We start from the raw sequence: 20,614 nt of genomic DNA, 5'->3' as shown, positions 1-20,614 counted from the left end.
AACAGGGAGAATACAGATTGTGGGGGGCTGATTTATTTACACAAATACACATTCAAAACACTATAATCATGGACATAATTCAAAGAGAATACCGAATTCAAATTGACAACTCGATGAAGACTGGATTTACTTAGAGGTGGTCCATCCTCCAAAAGGACTTGTATTATAATCCTCTGAAAAGACAATACATGTTTGTGCTCTTGCAAAGCATTGCTTGAATCAAGAAGATGGTATTCTTCAAGATTCCATGGTATAACCCTCCTTCCCAAACCCTGAACACCCATCGGAGAAAAAGGAGCTGTAGGGAAAGAGGAAGATGAGGGTGAAAAGTATTTTTCAAGCAAGAAAATGGATTCTTCGTATAGGCTTACTCATGGGCAAGCTCTTAGCATAGCTTAGTAATAGAGTAATAGAGATGGAGAAAAAGAAACTTTTATTGGCTTGGATTTGCATCCATAGCCAAGAGCTTGAGCATAGTCTTTCTCTAGAGCTCCCATGAGAGAGAGAGAGAGAGAGAGAGAGAGAGAGATAAAACATCACATAGAGGCATCATCGGGCAAGACAATGAAGCAAAAAAACTCCAACCTTGCAAGGCACCTTTGTTCAGTACCACTCTTGACACAAATGGTGAAGGTTGCCATGGTTCGTTCCTCCCCACAACCAGCCATTCATGCCACTGCTTTTCCCTCAAAAAGCTCCAGTGCAAAAAATAGCACCGATAGCCTTTGACATGAAGCTTTTGTGAGGTTTGATTCCTCTGAAAGGGAAAGGGTCTCTACATGTCCTTTCTCCACCCAACCACCTCCTCTTAGCGGTGAGTCGTCCTTTCCTAAGACCATGTCCCATCTTACCCATGCCTTGACAATACCTCTTCTTGCAGGTCATCCTCCAAAGAACATGTTCTCGACCTCCATTGATGTGAAAACCCATCCAATAGCCACACTTATAACTTCACCAATTGTGCCATCTTGGCTATAGGGCTAGATGTCTTTGTATCATCGATTCCATATGTTTGTGCATAACCTTTTATCTCCAATGTAGCTTTATACATGCTAATGCTACCACTACATCGTGCTTTACCTTGTAAACCCAATTGTAGGCAATTAGCTTCTTGCCTTTACGAAATGAAACCACATCCCAAGTTAGATTTGCATCAAGCAAAAACATCTTGTGATCCATGGCTTGCTCCCATTCAACATCTGCAACAATGTCCAAAAAACATGTGGATTCTACATCTTGCACAATTTTTGTCATACAAGCACAATACTGAGCCACATAGGTATCATGCATCAACCACTAAACATGATTTCTCACTCTTCTAGACCTGATGGTCCCAAAGCACTGCTGGGTGTCCTATTTCTTGCTTGTTCCTTAACCTGGAGTTTGTTGCTAGATGGTGACATCTTAGGTTGCATCTCAATATTGCTAGTCAAGGACAACTTAGAAAGGTGAAGTTATAGTACAAAAGAAGCTCATAGTTACTTGCAAGATATCTCATAGATACTGTAGAAAAGCAAGGTGCAAGACGATGAGGGCTCTTTATGCACATGGTGGGCATTATTCTAGTTGAAATTTACCCTTAACTATAGCAAAAACCTCGGTTGATGTGTGCAACTACATGTAGAGCCCTACTGTTGAGCATTTGATGCTGCGGCTAGAATCTTCATGGCACGTAAGTGAAAATATCAGCATCGGCTAAATTTTGTGCTCATGTGCGTACCCTTTCTAGAGATGAGAAACCATAGCCCTTGAATAATAGGAATTTTTAACAACCTTTTGTACTAAAAAAGTTTATGTAAACTATCTGTATCTGTGTGCACCAAGTACTTAGGGTTTGGGGAGTTCATAATGGAGGCGAGCGATTTGAGAAAACTCTTTCGTTAGTGCTGCAGGTGAGGGGCGATCTGGTGCAGGCCTCTCCATCCTCGGCACCATGGTAAGTCTTCTCCTTTCCTGCTGCCTCTTTGCGGACTAGGTGTTTGCGCGCTCGCCTCTGAGAGAGAGAGAGAGAGAGAGAGAGAGAGAGAGAGAGAGAGAGAGAGAGAGAGAGAGAGAGAGAGGGAGGTTGCCCTGACTTAAGCATTGGCCGCGAATAAGTTAGATGGATTTTCTTCTATGAATGTGAGTAATCTGCATCAAGGGTTTTTCTAGTCTTCGCCTGATCAGAGCTTGATTTGCTTGTCTGCATGTGTTCGTCAGCAATTTCTCTTAGCTGCTTGTAAATTGCTCTGCTTGCTATTATGAAAGTGTTTTGGGGTAAGACATAAGCACATTGACTGACAGATACCGATTTCTTTTCTGGTATTTTTTTCCTTTAACTCATTCTGGTTGTTGGTCATTCGGTCTCAGATGTTTGAATTGTATTCTGCTAGGTTTGCTCTTTGGTATTCCTTGCTTGCATTCTCCTGCATTATTTATGTGTGTTCAGTTTGCTTTGTTTATTGCTTGCAGTTGATTTCTAAGAAGAATCGAGTGGAAGTTTACAAGTATCTTTTCAAAGGTTGGTTTCTTTGCAATCTTCAGATTTTACTTTACATGCTCATATAGACAGGCTGTCAGCTAATTGTTTGTCTGCATTGAAATAATGCAGAGGGGGTTCTCTATGCCAAAAAAGACTTCAATCTGCCAAAGCATCCAGACATTGATGTTCCAAATCTGCAAGTGATCAAGCTCATGCAGAGCTTCAAGTCTAAGGAATATGTCAAAGAGAATTTTGCTTGGATGCACTACTACTGGTATTTGACCAATGATGGTATTGAGCACCTTAGAACATATCTCAATTTGCCCTCAGAGATTGTGCCCGCCACACTCAAGAAGTCTGCCAGGCCTCCTGGCAGGCCGATGGGTGGACCTCCCGGTGACCGGCCCCGGTATGTGTGCATTGTTGGAGAGTATGGAGGTTTTGGTTTTTTTCTATACTTTTGATCTCACATTTCCAAGTTACATTGCCAGTGGCCCCCCTCGAGACGGTGACAGGCCAAGGTTTGGTGACAGAGATGGTTATCGTGGTGGCCCTCCAAGGGGTCCAGGTGGTTTTGGTGACAAAGGTGGTGCCCCTGAAGGTTTTCAGCCCTCTTTCAGGGTATGTTGAGATGCTCGAATTTAGTTGCTTTGTGCTTTGCGTACTTAGGTGCAACTCTTTCATGATAAAACCTTTGGCTGGGCTTGGATATCTGTTATGTTGTCCTGAAATTTTTATCTTTATTTCTAGTCTCTCCCTTTCTTTCTCTCTGGCTTTTTGTGGAGTTAATTTTTTTGACTGATGGCTATTTCTATCTTTGTTTTTCTTAAGAGTGGTGCTGGTGGGCGACCTGGCTTCGGACGAGGTGGTGGTGGGTTTGGTGCAGGCCAACCCTCTCTTACGGAGTAGAGATTGCTCTCATAGAATACAGAGAAGTTGAGCGGCAATTGTTCAGATTGCATTTTAAGACTAGTGTATCACGGGAAATTTTCAGAGTTAATTTAATGCATGTACCAAACCTCTAATATTGAGCTTGCAAAGTTTTGTTATGTGCAAAGGAGGGTGTTCATTTCATCCTTGCCACATCTACTAAACTCAAAGTTGGATCTGCTTTTGCTATATGGTGATATGTATTATCCTTTATTCCCGGTATGGCTCCTGGCTCAAACAATGTGTAGTAGGCTGTGTATTTTGGGCTTGTTTGCCGTGTGTGGAAACTGTCTGTGCCTTCCTCGAATAGCATTCTGATTTAGGATACCAGTAGCGAGGGTGAATCTGAATCCTTAACTCTTTTTAAGCTTGTCTAAATCGAAGGTGGTGATTATGCAGAATCAATTATCATCAGGACCTTGTATCTAATTAGGCAGGACAGATATGTATGAAAGCAGTGTCTGGTTTGTTAGTCATGTGACTTGCTCACATAGGTACTTGCCCTTACACCAATTTTTTTTGCAAAGAATGTAAGTAAATGTGTTATTCTATATGAATCTCTTTTAAAATAGAAGATATATGGGATTCTGATTGGTACTGGTCTCTTGGAGCCCTTACACCAACATTTTCTCAAAAGAATGGAGTCTTAGAAAGTTTTATTCTGTACGAGTCTCCTTTGAAATGCAGTGGCTGTGTGGCTGCTGTTGTGATACATGGGCTTCTGATTTGGAGAAGCAAGGAGTAGGTTGGGAGACCATGTCTGGCCATCTTTGTGCGGAATGTCTTTGTCCAATCACCTTGATTCTGATAGGAGTGACCCTCCATGGTCATCCATTCTGTTATGTGTTATGTGCTGTCTGCTGAAATGTATGGCTCAACTTTTCAAGAGCATTGTTGGTAATTGTAGAGCATCTTAAGTTGATTTGAAGCTATAAATTGCAAATTTGTAAGCATACTATGGAGGAGACTAGTAACTGATCACTACCATCAATGTGAAGGTTGATTTTATCATCAAAACATCACAAGAGCACTAGTGACAATTAACCTTGTGCATGCTTCACTCTTCAATTGCTACCCCATCTGCTCTTGGTTCTTAGATTGCATCTTGTAGTGCCTTAACATTATGCTTTTTGATTTTTCGAATGGGTCCACGGAAACAAGGAATTCTCGTTGATGATTGGTTCAGAAATAAAGTGAGTTTTCCAGCTTATCAAATTTATGTTTTCAACACAGCATCCTTTTGGTGATGTACCCTTTCTTTCTAGCCTTGGGTTTCTTAGCATTAGAAACCCTACTAAAGTGACGGCCATTACTGAGAAACTAAGTTCATATTCTTGACCCTCTTTATCCTGTGTGATTGGTCAAGCTTCAGAAAGGGTAAGTTTGCACCTGACCTGGTCATGTATGAAATTTTCATTATTAGGCACATAACAATCAATGGAAGTTCATAATCTCAAATATAGCTGAAGTGAATTAGTGTTCAAAAGTGGAGGGCTTGCTAATTTTAGATATGTTTTTCGTGATATGGAGAGTATATGAACAGAGATTTAGCTCTTAAGGTGGTATGCACACATCTTTGTCCATCGATAACTTGCAACTGAAATAGATGCCCAACTCAAACCATCTGCTTGAATTACTCCGCCCTTGCATGTTCAAGACCATCCATTGATGTAATGCACACAAAAAACTATCTCCCACTTGAAAACTATCTTCGTTGGGAGGGGTGTATGATAGAACCCTACAGTGGAATTGGTAAAACCAACAAACATGACCCAGTGAAAATACTATTAATTTTAGTAAAATCTATATTTAATGTTTTTAATTAATTTTAATTAAGAAGATTAAATCTCTTTTAAATTATTCTTAATATTATTACATTGCTTATTATTCATTTTATGATTAGGATTATTAATCTAATTGATAATTAAATCCTATTTCCTACTAGGATTGAAATTAATCAATTTTGGTCTCAATTGAAGAAAATTATGTCACTTCAGCTTATATAACTACAAGATAATTATTAGAGCTTGATTATATTGTCATGAAGCTAAGAAAATTGTCTTACTTCTATGATTAATTTTAGTAATTATTTAGGCAAAAATTGTTTTTAGCCTTAAAATTGATGATAAATTAGCTTAATAAATCACAAGATAATTACAATGATAGTTTTAATTGTGAATAGTCTATGATAAGTAGCACTTAATTAGTTAATCATAAATTTTAATTATCTTAACTAAAAAATCTTGTTTTTGATTGAATTTTACTAAAGATTAGTAAACATGATTCAAAGTTAATGAGATATTTACAGAGATAGAAAACATTATTAGAAACAAGGGATAATTATCTCATAATCAAAATATTAGTTTAGTTAATTAATTAAGCTAAAATTATCTGATTGAAGTTGTAAATTGAAGGAAAAATTAGTTAATTAGCTTAGATAATTACATGGTAATTATCGGAGATAAAAAAAAACTAAGCAAAATGGGATAGTTAGTTCTTAGACATTGTTACCATATACATGTGGTAGTGATGTGTGTGAACACACTTAGGACCGTCGGGGCATTTTTTCCCTCTCTAGGAGGTTTTTTCCCTTGCATTGTATATACGTCCATCATTCTAGGGCTATTAATCTTTCTAGTGCACGCTAAGTAAAATACTCTTTGTTGTGTGCCTTGAGCTTCCTTCGTCTTCTCCAAGCTGTGTTTTTTTGAAATCCTAATTCCAACAATTGGTATTAGAGCAGGTTGCATCCTCCCGGGCTGTCGCCAGTAGCTCCAGCATACACTTGCTCACTTTCTTCAATTTCAGCGAGTTTTGGCGAGTGTTCGCAGGTCGACAAATATTCTGGGTAAGCTCGAAGTGTTGAGTCTCCTCAGATTTCTGATTCGGACTCATTTCAGTCTCTATTTCCACTACAGATAGTACTGTACAAACTATTTCGTCATTTTGTGCAAAATTTGTCAGTTTCGTTTTCTGCATAACAGGTCCCTTACGATCTTCTACGGTTTGTACTATATAGCACGTGTTGTTCTTGCTTTCTTTCTCCTCTTTTTGGACAATTTACACATCAGGTGCAACATTTACCATGGCTGAGGACATATTGGATGGGGACAATTACCCTGTATGGGCTTTATATGATGCAACATATTTGTGTACTATATCTCTAGAAGATAATTACCATAATAAATATGAAGTAACAAATAAGCCATTTTTAGACTTGAATATAAAGAGGAAATTAGGAAAATGTTTTAGATATTTATAAGAAAATTTAGAGCGTGTAGAAACCCTTTAAGGAAGCTAGGATATAATTATTATATATATATATAATCAAATAAGAAATTATTAGGTCAAAAAATTACCATTTATGACTTCAAACTTAACCTTAGTTGGAGTGAAAAGAGAAAATTAGATTCAATACGAAGGTAAAGTCAAGTTTTGATGATTTCCCTAATAAGTAGACATCCTTTTTATAAGGGTAGAAGTTATGGTTCCAAAGAGGACACGGGCAAACCTGTAAATTGATGAAGAAGATAGTGTTCCAAAGAGAACCAAGGGCTCTTACGACCTTGATGGAGGACCAAGTCCCAGAGATCCTACAGATACCTGACCAGTCACATGTGGGTCTTCATTATATTTGAAGTTATAAAGAAATTCAAATTCTCTTTAAGTGATAACACTGCATCCGTTAAAGAGTGGATAAGGATTTAGGAAAGGATAAAATAGACCGAGTACCAAAAGGGTATCTTCCAAGAAAGCATCATGCAATTGTTGTAAACTAGGAAAGAAATGTTTTTGGTTAGGTTGATTGAATTAGGAAAGATATGATTGATCATCCTTCAGACAGCTTGTCTCTCAAGACACCTCTGACTCCTTGGTATAGTTTGATGAATAATGATGACTATAAGCCACTGACAAGTCGGTTACCCCCATGAACAATGAGTTTCTACTCCGTCATGCCTTGATGTTTCTACATGCATTAGTACACCATTTTCTTATCCTAGGGGAGCCGCCCGGTTGTATGGGCAATTGGTTTGGTTATGGGCACCATGAACTTTGGTGACATATTCACCCCGAATTAGGAATAAGGAATGGGTGCCGTTTTTTTCACCCTTCTGTGGGTTTGAGACAAGAAGAGTACTGGTCATGGTTATTATGGTAAATGGTTTTGGTTGACTGTACCCTGTCTTAAGTTTAAAGATGTTTGTTTGTTAAAAGAATTTTTTTTGATACTGAGTTCAATACTTGTTTTAATGAATCATTGTGTTAAAAAGTTAAAATGAGCTATTATTTTAAATGTTAAAAGAAGGTGGTAGTAATTAAATAACAAAGAAACACGTGTGAGTGCAAGGTGGTAAGTGGGGATTGACTAAGGTTGTTAATCAAGGGTGGGTGAACCTGATTAGTTAGGTAACTATCCATCCCCACGCACTAACGTTAGAAAACTTCTCAGTGGAAGAGGAGTCCATCCCACCAACGGCTGTGCCCTCACTTATGTAAAAGAAAAAAAGCAATGGACGCGGATACCTTAGCTCATTTGCAGAGGTTATAGGGCCAAAAAAGTATTGGATCTTTTAGATTTTGTTCCGTTTTCGCTAGCGTGACAGGACTAGGTCTTTTTCTAGGGCTATAGTCCCAAGCCATTGTCAATGACAAAGGTCTATTCCCCAGATTTTTCTTAGAGGATTTAGTTTTTGTTAGACCTATAGACCTGTCAAGGACCCCATCATGATTGGAGAGTCGGCAGGTTGGGGACCTCTCACCATATGGCCAAATGTCTCGCTACATTATATCGAGCACTCATAACAACACATAGAGTAGGGAAGCCGATAAAAGCATGGGTCCCCAAACTAAGACAATGTTTGAATAAATTTACCATCTCTTTTTCATTATTTCAATACTTAATGAGGTGGACATTGTGTACATAAAGAGTTTCACATCAGCTATCTTTTGACATCATTATGATTCAACGTCATGGAATATCATGGGAGATTGAATTGGGAAGATTTGAATTTCCCTAAATTGGCTCATACAATTTGAGGGTCTCTAAACTAGTTCCTCTACCCTAAGCTATGTTAGATTGGGCTCAAGATCTCCCAAGAGCCTTAAGGTTTGGGCATATGGCCCTCTAGTAAAAGCATTGTAGCCTGCACTCTAATTTTGATTAAAACCATATATACTAGCTACTATTTCACCTCAAAAATTATAATTTATGCTCAAATCATCTTTTATAGTATAAAAGGGGGAGGGATTCAAGCCCCCCCCCCCCCCCCCCCCCCCCTCCTCCACGTGGCGCAAGCTCATGCTTCAGGCTGGAGAATGGTTGGAGAAGGTCCGTCGGCTGGGGAGGCCTCCCTCCACGTGGCGTAAGGTAATGCCTCAAGTTCGAAAAGGTTGGCGGGGTGAGGGACGTGACATGGAAGGCTGTCGGCTGAGGACATGGCTTGGAAGGCCGCCGGCATTTATGTCGCGCGAAAGTTGCATCAATGAAGCTGGTACCAACGTTGGGAGAGAAAGAGGGAGAGAGAGGCGAGAGCAATACCATCTGCGCTGTTTCTTTCACCTGTGAGAGCGGGAGCTCTTTCTACCACCTGAGTGTGTGTGTGTGTGTGTGTGTGTGTGTGTGTGTGTGTGTGTGAGAGAGAGAGAGAGAGAGAGAGAGAGAGAGAGAGAGAGAGAGAGAGAGAGAGAGAGAGAGAGAGAGAGAGAGAGAGAGAGAACGCAACTGCTAGAGGGCTTCTACTGCCTCGGGTGCCTCGACTACGGGTTGCTGCTGCGGCTTCATCGGCTACCACCTGCTGCGGCTTCTACTACCTCGAGTACCTCGACGACGGGTTGCTGCTGTGGCTTCTACTGCCTCGGGTGCTGCTGCTTCTCAGAGACTTACACAGGTACCCTCCTCTGTCGCCGTGAGGCAGTTCTCTGCATGTCTCCTCTTGTTGTCAACTCGAGGCCCCGCTGCAATGGCCTGCCCTTGACCTGCACCCTTCTCTATCAAGCCATAACCGCAGTTTTGCCATAGCCACAGCCGTCGCAGCTCTGTCAACCTGCAGCTTTGTCAACACGCAGCCGCGCTGTAGTAGCCGCCCCTCAAGCTTGACCTGCACCCTCCTCTGTCAACCAGAGCCGCAGCTTTCTCAAGCCACAGCCGCAGCCGCAGCCGCAGCTCTATCAACCCGCAGCGAGAGAAAGCCACAACCGCAACCAGCCGTAGCTCTGTCAACCTGCCGAGCGCGCGCGCGCGCGAGAGAGAGAGAGAGAGAGAGAGATGCAATGTAATGGAATAGTGACGTGTTTTTTATTGCGCGCGTGTGTGTGTGTGTGTGTGTGTGAGAGAGAGAGAGAGAGAGAGAGAGAGAGAGAGAGAGAGAGAGAGAGAGAGAGAGATGTAATGAAATGAAATTTACATATTGACGTCTTCAAAAGGTCAAAATGACCTATATTGAGTATGTTTTTTATGTGTGTGAGAGAGAGAGAGAGAGAGGAGAGATGTAATGAAATGAAATATTGACTTCTTCAAAAGGTCAATATCACCTATGAGTGTTTTTTTAATGAGAGAGAGAGAGAGAGAGAGAGAGAGAGAGAGAGAGAGAGAGAAGAGAAAGAGAGAGAGGGAGAGAGCAATGCTCGAAAAAAACTTTTTTCCAAAAACTTGGTAAACCTACATGTGTGAGACAACAAAGGTAAATTGACTAAATTTGAAAAGTTTATACACCAAATTACACTAATTTTTTAAAAAATTTGTAGGTTTTCTCACCTTCAAATATAAAATTTAGAGATAAATTTTAAAAATTGTAGGTGGGATTACACTAAACCTGTTGAAGATGATGAAACAGGAAACAGAAGGAAGACAGCAACTCAGAGTAGGAAGAAGATGGAGAAGGAGAAGACACAGAGCTTGTGTACGAGATCTCTATAGTCTCTCTCTCTGTATTGGAATAATAGAGTATCTACAAACTCAGAGCTACAAAGCTTATATGAAACCCTAAGAGATAAGGTGTCCTTTCACACCGGATGTCCAGGGGGAAAAACCTAGTGGGAGAAAAGTGCCCTTGGTGAAGCGCGTATACACACTAACACTACTACATGTCTACAAAACCTAGGTTTTTTTCTAGCAGTGGGAGAGAGCTATGTAATGAAATGAAACGTTCACGTCTTCAAAAAGTCAAAATGACGTTATAGAAAGGGGGCGGATATGGATAAGGAGCCGACGCGGATAGGGATAGGGGGAGAAATGGAGAGAAAGAAGGAAATCGAGAGATAGGTAGAGAGAAAAAAGAGTGATAGGGATAGGGAGAGAAAGAAGGATAGAGAGAGAAGGTGGCAGTAGCGGAGATTTATAGGGATAGAGAGAGAGGAGGAGAAAAATATTTATAGAGAGAGAGATAGAGAGATATGAAATGAAATGAAACAATATATTAACGTCTTTAAAAGGTCAAGAGACCAAACCGGAGAGAGAAGTAGGGGATCAGAGATTGATATATAGGCTAAAATTTAACGTGAAAGAGAGGAGGGATTCAGGTTGCGGCCTTCCAAGTCACGTTATAGAAAGGGGGCGGATAGGGATAAGGAGCCGACGCGGATAGGGATAGGGGGAGAAATGGAGAGAACGAGGGAAATCGAGAGATAGGTAGAGAGAAAAAAGAGTGATAGGGATAGGGAGAGAAAGAAAGATAGAGAGAGAAGGTGGCAGTAGCGGAGATTTATAGGGAGGGAGAGAGAGGAGGAAAATATTTAGAGAGAGAGAGATATATATGAAATGAAATGAAACGATATATTAACGTCTTTAAAAGGTCAAGAGACCAAACCAAAGAGAGAAGTAGGGGATCGAGATTGATAGGCTAAATTTTAACATGGAAGAGGGGGGGATTCATGGGAGGTCAAAATGACCTATGAGTTTTTTTTTTTAATGTGTGTGTGTGTGTGTGTGTGTGAGAGAGAGAGAGAGAGAGAGAGAGAGAGAGAGAGAGAGAGAGAGAGAGAGAGATATGAAACATTGATGTCTTCAAAAGGTCAAAATGACATTATAGAATGGTGTGGATAGGGATAGGGGGAGAAATGGAGAGAAAGAGGGAAATCGAAAGATATGTAGAGAGAAAATAGAGTGATAGGGATAGGGAGAGAAATGGAGAGAACGAAGGATAGAGAGAGAAGTAGCCGGCGCGAAGATTTATAGGGATGGAGAGAGAGGAGGAAAATATTTAGAGAGAGAGAGAGAGAGAGAGAGAGAGAGAGAGAGAGAGAGAGAGAGAGAGAGAGAGAGAGAGAGAGAGAGAGAGAGCCAATCGAGAGAAATGGAAGAAAGAGGGAAATCGAGAGATAGGTAGATAGAAAAAAGAGTCATAGGGAGAGGGAGAGAAATGGAGAGAAAGAGGAATAGAGAGAGAAGTGGCCGGGTGTGGAGATTTATAGGGATAGAGAGAGAGGAGGAGGAAAATATTTATAGAGAGAGAGATAGAGAGATGAAATGAAATGAAACGATATATTAACGTCTTTAAAAGGTCAAGAGACCAAACCGGAGAGAGAAGTAGGGGATCAGAGATTGATATATAGGCTAAAATTTAACGTGAAAGAGAGGAGGGATTGAGGCAGCGTTCGAATTTAGTTTGCTACAGAGAGAGAGAGAGAGAGAGAGAGAGAGAGAGAGAGAGAGAGAGAGAGAGAGAGAGAGAGAGAGAGAGAGAGAGAGAGAGAGAGAGAGAGAGAGAGCCAATCCTGCTCCGCGCTTTGTCATAACTTATCCTAAAAATAACCTATCCTAACTTTCTCAGTGTAATGGAGCAAGCCCTTGCCTCTGGAGGAGATTCATTGGAGGTGGTCTTTTCTACCCCAGAGAGAGATCAAATCAATAGTGTGCGAAGTGCTAAGCGTGTTGCCCGAGGGGGGGATGGACCTTCAAAGAGGCAAATTGCAAATGGATCATCAGAGGGGCAGATTGCAGATGGGCTAGGTGCCATCCGCACAATATACTCCAACATTCAAGCCTCATATGAGAGAGTGGAGGCATTACATGTTTCCTACAAAGAGAGCATTCATGAGTTGAGTCATATACAACATGAGCAAGGAGTTTATCTTCGCCGCTTAGAGGTGCAGATGCAAGTACAGATCAATGATGTTTTGCAGCAACAAAATTCAGTGCAAGTACAACTTTCCGACATAAAAAGCAACCAGGACAAAATCATGAGCCTCTTGGAGATGTCTCTTCTTGAGAACAAACCTGACAAGGATGGCATTGAGTTAAAAAGAATTGTGTCTGGTGTCAACTCATTGGCCCAAGAAGGGGCTTAATGTGACTGGAGATATTCCATCGAGTTCAAAGCAAGGGTCCCCTCACAGGAAGTGAATTATGTAGTGGATGATAATACTCATGACTTCCTCATTTATATGCTTTGCGGATCTACATGTTCTTCTCTCATGGGGATCTATGTTTTGGGGGTCTATTTCATTTATAGGCTACTATGGGGATCTACATTTATGTATGTAGTGGATGGATGATGAGCGATAATACTCACATCTTCCTCATTTATAGGCTTTGCGGATCTACATGTCCTTCTCACTCCTTTATAGGCTACTATGGGGATCTATGTTTTGGGGGTCTATCTTATGTATGTACTGGATGGATGATGAGCTCTCTTTTCTAAGTGTTTTTCTCTTGAGTCACCCCCCCCCCCCCCCCCCCCCCCCCCCCCCCCCCTCTCTCTCTCTCTCTCTCTCTCTCTCTCTCTCTCTCTCAACTACTTTCCAAAGTGTCTTTCTGAAAGAAGTATCCCCCCCCCCCCCCCCTCTCTCTCTCTCTCTAAAATTGTGGCCATAACATGTTGAAAGAAGTGATCCCCAAAGTTGTGTTATGCACAAGCTCTCTCCGTCTTTTTATTAGATCCTCTCTCTCTCTCTCTCTCTCTCTCTCTCTCTCTCTCTCTCTCTCTCTCCTCTCCCCTTCTCTCTCTCACCTCTTTCAAGGTGTATAGATTCGCCTCTTTTAAGATCTCTCTCTCTCTCTCTCTCTCTCTCTAAAATTGTGGCCATAACATGTTGAAAGAAGTGATGGGCTAGGTACCATCCGCAGGTCTATCACAAAAAAGCTCAATGCATTGGTGTCCACCCATTGGCCCAAGAAGGGGCTTAATGTGACTGGAGATATTCCATCGAGTTCAAAGGAGGGGGGCCCTCACAAGAAGTGAATTACGTAGTGGGTGATAATACTCACGGCTTCCTCATTTATATGCTTTGCAGATCTACATGTTCCTCTCTCTCATTTATAGGCTACTATGGGGATCTACGTTTTGGGGGTCTATCTTATGTATGTAGTGGATAGATGATGAGCGTTAATACTCACATCTTCCTCATTTATAGGCTTTGCGGATCTACATGTTCTTCTCTCTCCTTTATAGGCTACTATAGGGATCTACGTTTTGGGGGTCTATCTTATGTATGTAGTGGATGGATGATGAGCTCTCTTTTCTAAGTGTTTTTGTCGTTATGTCCCTCTCTCTCTCTCTCTCTAAAATTGTGTCCATATATGTTGAAAGAAGTGATCTCCAAAGTTGTGTTATGCATGAGCTCTCTCTCTCTCTCTCTTTCTTTTAGATCCTCTCTCCCTCCCTCTCTCTCTAAAATTGTGGCCATAATATGTTGAAAGAAGTGATCTCCAAAGTTGTTATGCAATGGGTCTCTCTCTTTCTATTAGGTCCTCTCCCCCCTCTGCCCCCCCCCCCCCCTCTCTCTCTCTCTCTCTCTCTCTCTAAAATTGTGGCCATAACATGTTGAATGAAGTGCTCTCCAAAGTTGTTTTATGCACCAACTCTCTCTCTCTCTCTCTCTCTCAACTACTTTTCAAAGTAGTCATGATAATCTGGTACACAAGCTCCTCCCCCCTCTGTAATCACGCCTCTTTTAAGGTGTACGATGTATAAATACATCTCTCTCTCTCTCTCATAGTTTCCATACATGAAACGTGAGGGATGGAGATCTCTCTCTCTCTCTCTCTCATAGTCTCCATACATGAAACGTGAGGGATGGAGATAGAGAAAAGATCCACTCTCTCCTTAATTCTCCACTTTTAAGATTACTTATAAGAGTTCTTTTTGGGACAGATGGCTATTGGTCCAAAGGTGTTGTCTCCTGGACATGCAAGCAGGATCTGTCAAGCCTCTCGAACTACGCGGCGTGAGGCAGCAAGAGAGAGAGTTCGGCGCTCTCTAGGGGGCATTAATGTAGCTCGCTTGGAAGATTGCCAGCATTTGATAAATGTGGATCAATGCAATGAATTATCTCAGGGAAGGGTTGGAATGGATGTAGATATGGATCCAATGCTTCTGCAAAATCAAGAGGATATTGAAATGAGAAGCAATTTGGAAGCCAATAATGGAGATGTTCAGGAGCCCATAGTTGTCTCTAGAGAGGGAGATTACTCCAAAGTCGAAAGGCATTGCCTATCAATTACCTACATATATCGTGAAAACACACCCTTGATGCATATCTCTATGTTGTCACTTTTTCACAAAAAGTCTATACTTCACAACATAGGCAGCTTGGATTTTTCATGTTCCCTTTGTGGTGCTTTTGCTTGGAAGATAGAAGCAAAGACCATTCGCACATTTGTGGGGAAAAGTTGTTGCAACTCAGGGAGTGTTTCTTTGCCACCATTATGTGAACCTCCTTTAGAGTTAAAAGAATTAATGCACGAGGTAATACTAGAAGCAAGAAATTCCTAAAAAATATTAGAGCATACAATAGTGTGTTGGCATTTTCTTCTTTAGGAGTTCATATAGATGAATCTCTCTGTGAAAGAAAAGGAATCTATACTTTCAAAGTGCATGGATCTATCTATCATAAAATTGGTCCATTGATGCCTGAAGAACAGTCAGATCAAATCCCTCGCTTTGCTCAGTTGTATTTTTTTGACACTGAGAATGAGTTGCAAAATAGGATGCAGCATGTTTCTAAACTCAAGCCAGATGTTTTGGAAATCTTGCAATCAATGATGCATCGCGTAAATTCGTACGTTCAAGCTTTCAGGCAGTTTGCATCAATGGTTCAAAATTCCAATATTCCTGACATAAGGATGGTCATCACTGAGAAACGTACTAATGGCTGGCAGTACCTTGCTTCAACACGTGCGGAAGTTGCTGCAATCATGCCTGGTCAAGGCGATGAGAGCAACATTGGCCATTGAGATATTGTGTTGAATCTTTCTGGTGGTGGTCTAAAAAGAATCTCGAATTTCCACAGGTCATACATGCCTCTCTTATATGTGTTGCTATTTCCAAGTGGTGAAGAAGGTTGGAATCCCTACATACAGGCATTGGACAGGCCGCGGGAAAACAGAGAGCAAGAGGGAGGGAATACAAGGTACATTTCTACAATGGATTTCTACAAGTATAGATTCCAGCAAATCAGGGATGACACAACACAATGTCTTTTACGTGGTGGTAGGCTACTACAACAATTTATTGTTGATGCATACAGTTGTATGGAGAAGTTGAGGCTTTTATGGATTCGCAATCATCAGAGTGATCTACGCAGTGAGGTGTACCAAGGTTTGGCTGACATGATCGGAGCAAGAGATGGAACAAGGGGTGACAGAGAACAGTTATTCGGTGCTAATGTTGGTAGGAGGGTGGTATTGCCTTCATCATATGCTGGTAGTCCACGCTATATGCACCAAATTTATCAGGATGCCATGGCAATTGTACGCAAAAGAGGGAAGCCTAATCTCTTCATAACCTTCACATGCAATCCTGGATGGAAGGAGATAGAGGACGCGTTATTGCCTAGACAAACGTCCAACGATCGTCCTGACCTTACTGTGCGTGTTTTCTACCATAAGTTCAAGGATTTGATGGGCTTGCTTATTAAGGGGGAGATTTTTGGTAAGGTCATTGGACACATTTCTGTGATTGAGTTCCAAAAGAGAGGCCTTCCTCATGCCCACATTCTATTGATACTTTCTCCCGAACACAAACCAACAGAGACATCCCATTATGATAAGATGGTGTGTGCGGAGCTTCCTAATAAGGTGATGTTTCCACAATTGTATGACATTATCAGTCGGTGTAATGTGCATGGTCCATGTGGAAACTTGAATAGAAATGCTCCATGTATGGTAGAGGGAAAGTGTAGGTTTAAATACCCTCGAGGCTTCAATGGATCGACTACTGTGGACAGGGAAGGATACCCAACATACATGAGGAGGGATGATGGAAATCACACTGTTTATAAGAATGTGCAAATGAATAATAAATGGATTGTTCCATACAATCCAATTTTGTCAATAAGATACAATGCACATATCAATGTGGAGGTTTGCTCCACTATATCCGCTGTGAAATATCTCTACAAGTATGTGTATAAGGGGCATGACAGGGCGACTATTGCTCTACAAGACACTGAAGGGATTTTAGATGAAGTTACAAACTATCTTAATGCACAATATGTATCAGCATCTAAGGCTATCTGGCGGATATTTGGGGTTGACTTGCATCAAGAGAAACCTGACATACAATGCCTCCATGTTCATTTACCTCATCAAAATCAAGTCTTCTTTAATGACAGAGCGACTATACAGAGTGTGGTGGAGAGAGAGGCCAACAAAAAGACTACGCTCACTGAGTGGTTTGTTGCAAATCAAAGATATCCAGAGGCCAATGATTTGTTGTACATAGACTTCCAACAAAGTGGGTTTGGAAGTCAACAAGCAGAACATGGACTCCAAGACAGAAAGGAGACGTGATTGGAAGAATGTACAACATAGTTCCCACTGCCGGAGAGTTATACTATTTGCGCATGTTACTCAACAAGTGCAAAGGATGTAGGTCTTTTGAGGATATTTGGACCTTCAATGGATGAGTATATGAAACCTTTAAAGAAGCATGCAATGCACGAGGATTATTGCAAGTTGATGATGAATGGTTTCTTTGTTTAGAAGAAGCTTCATTTCAACAAATAGGAAAACAATTACGGCTACTATTTGTAATCATTTTGGTTTTTTGTGAGCCGATATGTCCTGGTGCATTATGGAATCACTTCTGTAAGGAGCTTTCTGAGGACCATCTATATCATATGAGGACTTGCACAACCAATGAGCGTATCTATGAACGCATGGCACAAAACCAAGCATTGTCGAACTTAGAGACAATGCTTCAACAATATGGAAAGAGGCTCTCAGATTACTCGGGAATGCCCCAGGTGGATCACACATTGCAAGTAATGAGTGATCATGGAGTGCTGAAGAGTTAATGTATAATGTGGAGGAACAAAGAGGCCTGTCTGCTCGAATTGAATCATCTTTGAATGCTGGACAAAGGGAAGCTTACAATCGAGTTTTAGAAGCCATTGGCATGAATAGTGGGACTGTGTTCTTCTTGGATGGGCCAGGTGGAACAGGAAAGACCTATCTTTATAATTCCTTGCTCTCTCGCATACGCGGAGGGAGAAAAGTTGCTTTGGCATGCGCATCATCTGGTATTGCAGCACAACTTCTTGACAATGGAAGGACCGCACACTCCAGATTCAAGATCCCTATTGATTTAACTTCTGACTCGACATGCAATATTAAAGTAAATAGCCAGCTTGCTGAGCTGTTGCGAATGGCTTCATTGATCATATGGGATGAAGCTCCCATGACTCATAGGCATGCTTTTGAGGCTCTTGACAAGACACTAAGAGATGTCATGCATAATAACATGATGTTTGGCGGAAAGGTTTTCCTCTTTGGTGGTGATTTTAGACAGATCTTGCCTGTTGTACGTAGAGGAGGAAGGGCCGACATTGTTGATGCATCTTTGTGCCGCTCATACATTTGGTGTTGTACATAAATTTTGCGTCTAACAGAGAACATGCGAGTGGTAAATTGTTGCAATAATGTTAGAGAAAGAGAATTTGTCCAGTGGACACTTGATATTGGGAATGGCAATGTTTGTGATGGGGAGCTATATGATAATGTAGCTTTGCCAGCATGCATGATGCTACCACAAAATAGTTTGCAAGGACTTATTGATTGCATATATGGAGACCTTAAAACACTCTCTTGCCATGCAACCTTTTTCAAGGACAGGGCAATCTTGGCACCTCGCAACAAGGATGTGGATGCTATAAACAATTTGGTATTGCCAAAATTTCATGGTACTTATAAGGAATATGTCAGTGTAGACTTAGTGTGTGAATTAGACTGTGATAGCATTTTATTCACAACTGAGTTCTTAAATAGTTTAGATCTTGGAGGAGGTTTTCCACCGCATGTTTTGCAGTTGAAACAAAATTCTCCAGTTATGTTGCTTCGTAATTTGGATCCAAGAAGTGGTCTTTGTAATGGGACACGCTTGATTTGTAAGCAATTCCACAGCAAAGTGATTGAAGCAGAAATCATTACAGGGTCACATGTAGGAAATGCAATGTTCATCCCAAGGATTGATTTTCTCATGGGAGCTAGAGAAGGCCTCCCTTTTGAGTTGAAACGCCGACAATTTCCCTTGAGATACGCTTTTGGGATGACGATCAACAAGGCACAAGGCCAAACATTGGGAGTGCTTGGATTGTATCTCCCAACACCTGTTTTCACCCATGGTCAATTGTATGTGGCAATGTCTCGCGTGAGATCGTCTCCTGCCATCAAGGTTGTTGTTGGTGATGGTCACCACACAAGTGTGGTGAAAGGGGGAGACCAAAGGACATACACTTCTAACATTGTCTATAAGGAAGTGATGCAATTGACCTCATTATGAAATGAAATGCAAGTGTAAAGACCCATTCAGCCTTGCAAGATTTAAATTATGCAGTAGCTTTGTAGATATAATAGATAAGTTCACCCATCTTATTTATAAGCTTTGTAAAACTACATTTTTGGTCTACCAATTTACTCATGAATTTCAGAGAGGTGTCTTCTTTGGATATTACATTTTGAAGCCTTATATAGTGATATGATTGGGGATCTCCATAATTGTGCTATGTATTTTATCTCTCTCTCTCTCTCTCTCTCTCTCTCTCCCCCCCCCTCCCTCTTCCAATATACATAGCACCAATCTTTGACCTTCACTTACTTTTTTTTATGAATGAAGATGGATCCTAATGCCTCTGTGACCTATACGCTAGGAAGTCGGCCTCGGCACATCCAAGGTAAAAGATGCTACTCTCTCTCTCTCTCTCTCTCTCTCTCATCTGAAACTTGCAATCACCAATTATTTTCTAGATCCACTACTATGGAGGGGCCCTATCAGCGCCATGGAGGTTATTCATCTACTTGAGGTTTTGGATGTAGTAAGGTAACAATGTTGATGTCGTAAAGTAATCAAGTTTTATTTTGTCTCTATTTTGTTTATATTAAAGGCTTTTGATTGGATATAGATTACAAAATCATCCACAGTTCTTGCTGGTGGGATTTTTTGAGGCCTCATATGATCCAAGTTTGCTCTGCTATGTCCAAGTTGCTATCCAGAGAGGATTCAGAGCATGTATCACCATTCAAGAGTTCGGAAGAACCCTCCCAATGAATGATGTGTTTTCTCAAAGTATAACCCATGGTAGTTGGTCCCTACGCATTTTTGTTCTGGGGTCTATCCCCCCAATGATTGGTCGATGTGTCTTACATCGTGGACCATGGGTGGTTCGATACCGTGGTAGAGCATGTCGTAGGTTGCGCTTTAGGATGTAGAAAGCTTGCATCTCTATGTACTGCGCATAGATATTATTTTGGACATTTTGACATTTTGATTGCGTATTTAGAGACCATTAACAATATCTTGCCATGCAAACTTTCCAAGGATGCTATAAATAATTTGGTATAGCAACAATTTCGAATATGTCAGTGCAAACATTGTGATAGCATTGTCTGTTTTGCACTTGAAACATAATGCTGCAGTTATATAGCTTTTCAATTTAAACACAAGAAGTGGTCATTGCATAAAGGGTTGAAAAAAATCTTTTCAAATGTTCATATCCAAATTACATGAAAGTTATTTTACATGGGTCATACCGCCACCGTGAGCGCACGCGAGAGAGAGAGAGAGAGAGAGAGAGAGAGAGAGAGAGAGAGAGAGAGAGAGAGAGAGAGAGAGAGAGAGAGAGAGAGAGAGAGAGAGAGAGAGAGAGAGAGAGAGAGAGTACACTTTGTGTCATCATGACAAATACATTCTGAAATTGCCAAGATTTGTAGGCTTTTTCACCATCAACTTCATAAGAAAGAGGGATTTAAAGTTATCGAGGTGGGATTACACTAAACCTATGGCAAGG

At 41.1% G+C, this 20,614-nt stretch overlaps 3 protein-coding genes across 4 annotated transcripts; all 3 read left to right on the top strand.

The window, feature by feature from the left end:
* The first annotated feature begins 1,824 nt into the window (after window positions 1-1,824).
* LOC147457142 (small ribosomal subunit protein eS10z-like) lies at window positions 1,825-3,613 on the top strand. 2 transcript variants are annotated; one of them, XM_086512127.1, is made up of 5 exons: window positions 1,825-1,936; window positions 2,452-2,500; window positions 2,591-2,870; window positions 2,953-3,082; window positions 3,293-3,613. In XM_086512127.1, the coding sequence occupies exons 1-5, from the start codon at window positions 1,934-1,936 to the stop codon at window positions 3,368-3,370; spliced, it is 540 nt and encodes a 179-aa protein (XP_086368253.1). In that variant the 5' UTR covers window positions 1,825-1,933; the 3' UTR covers window positions 3,371-3,613. The 2 variants fall into 2 exon arrangements, with proteins under 2 accessions (XP_086368253.1, XP_086368254.1); XM_086512128.1 differs by having other exon boundaries at window positions 1,885-1,936; window positions 2,429-2,500.
* Window positions 3,614-15,626: 12,013 nt separating this feature from the next.
* LOC147457141 (uncharacterized) lies at window positions 15,627-17,120 on the top strand. The gene has a single exon (XM_086513283.1). The coding sequence runs from the start codon at window positions 15,627-15,629 to the stop codon at window positions 17,118-17,120; it is 1,494 nt and encodes a 497-aa protein (XP_086369409.1).
* A 505-nt stretch (window positions 17,121-17,625) lies between these two features.
* On the top strand, window positions 17,626-19,110 carry LOC147457140 (uncharacterized). Its single transcript, XM_086513282.1, has 2 exons — window positions 17,626-18,106; window positions 18,221-19,110. The coding sequence occupies exons 1-2, from the start codon at window positions 17,626-17,628 to the stop codon at window positions 19,108-19,110; spliced, it is 1,371 nt and encodes a 456-aa protein (XP_086369408.1).
* Window positions 19,111-20,614: the final 1,504 nt, after the last annotated feature.

The sequence above is a fragment of the Adiantum capillus-veneris genome, chromosome 5 (assembly GCF_014529385.1).
Source record: "Adiantum capillus-veneris isolate H3 chromosome 5, ASM1452938v2, whole genome shotgun sequence".
In the NCBI taxonomy this organism is placed as follows: Eukaryota; Viridiplantae; Streptophyta; class Polypodiopsida; order Polypodiales; family Pteridaceae; genus Adiantum; species Adiantum capillus-veneris.
The sequence above is the reverse complement of the archived record's forward strand: the minus strand, read 5'-3'. Positions and strand labels throughout refer to the sequence as shown.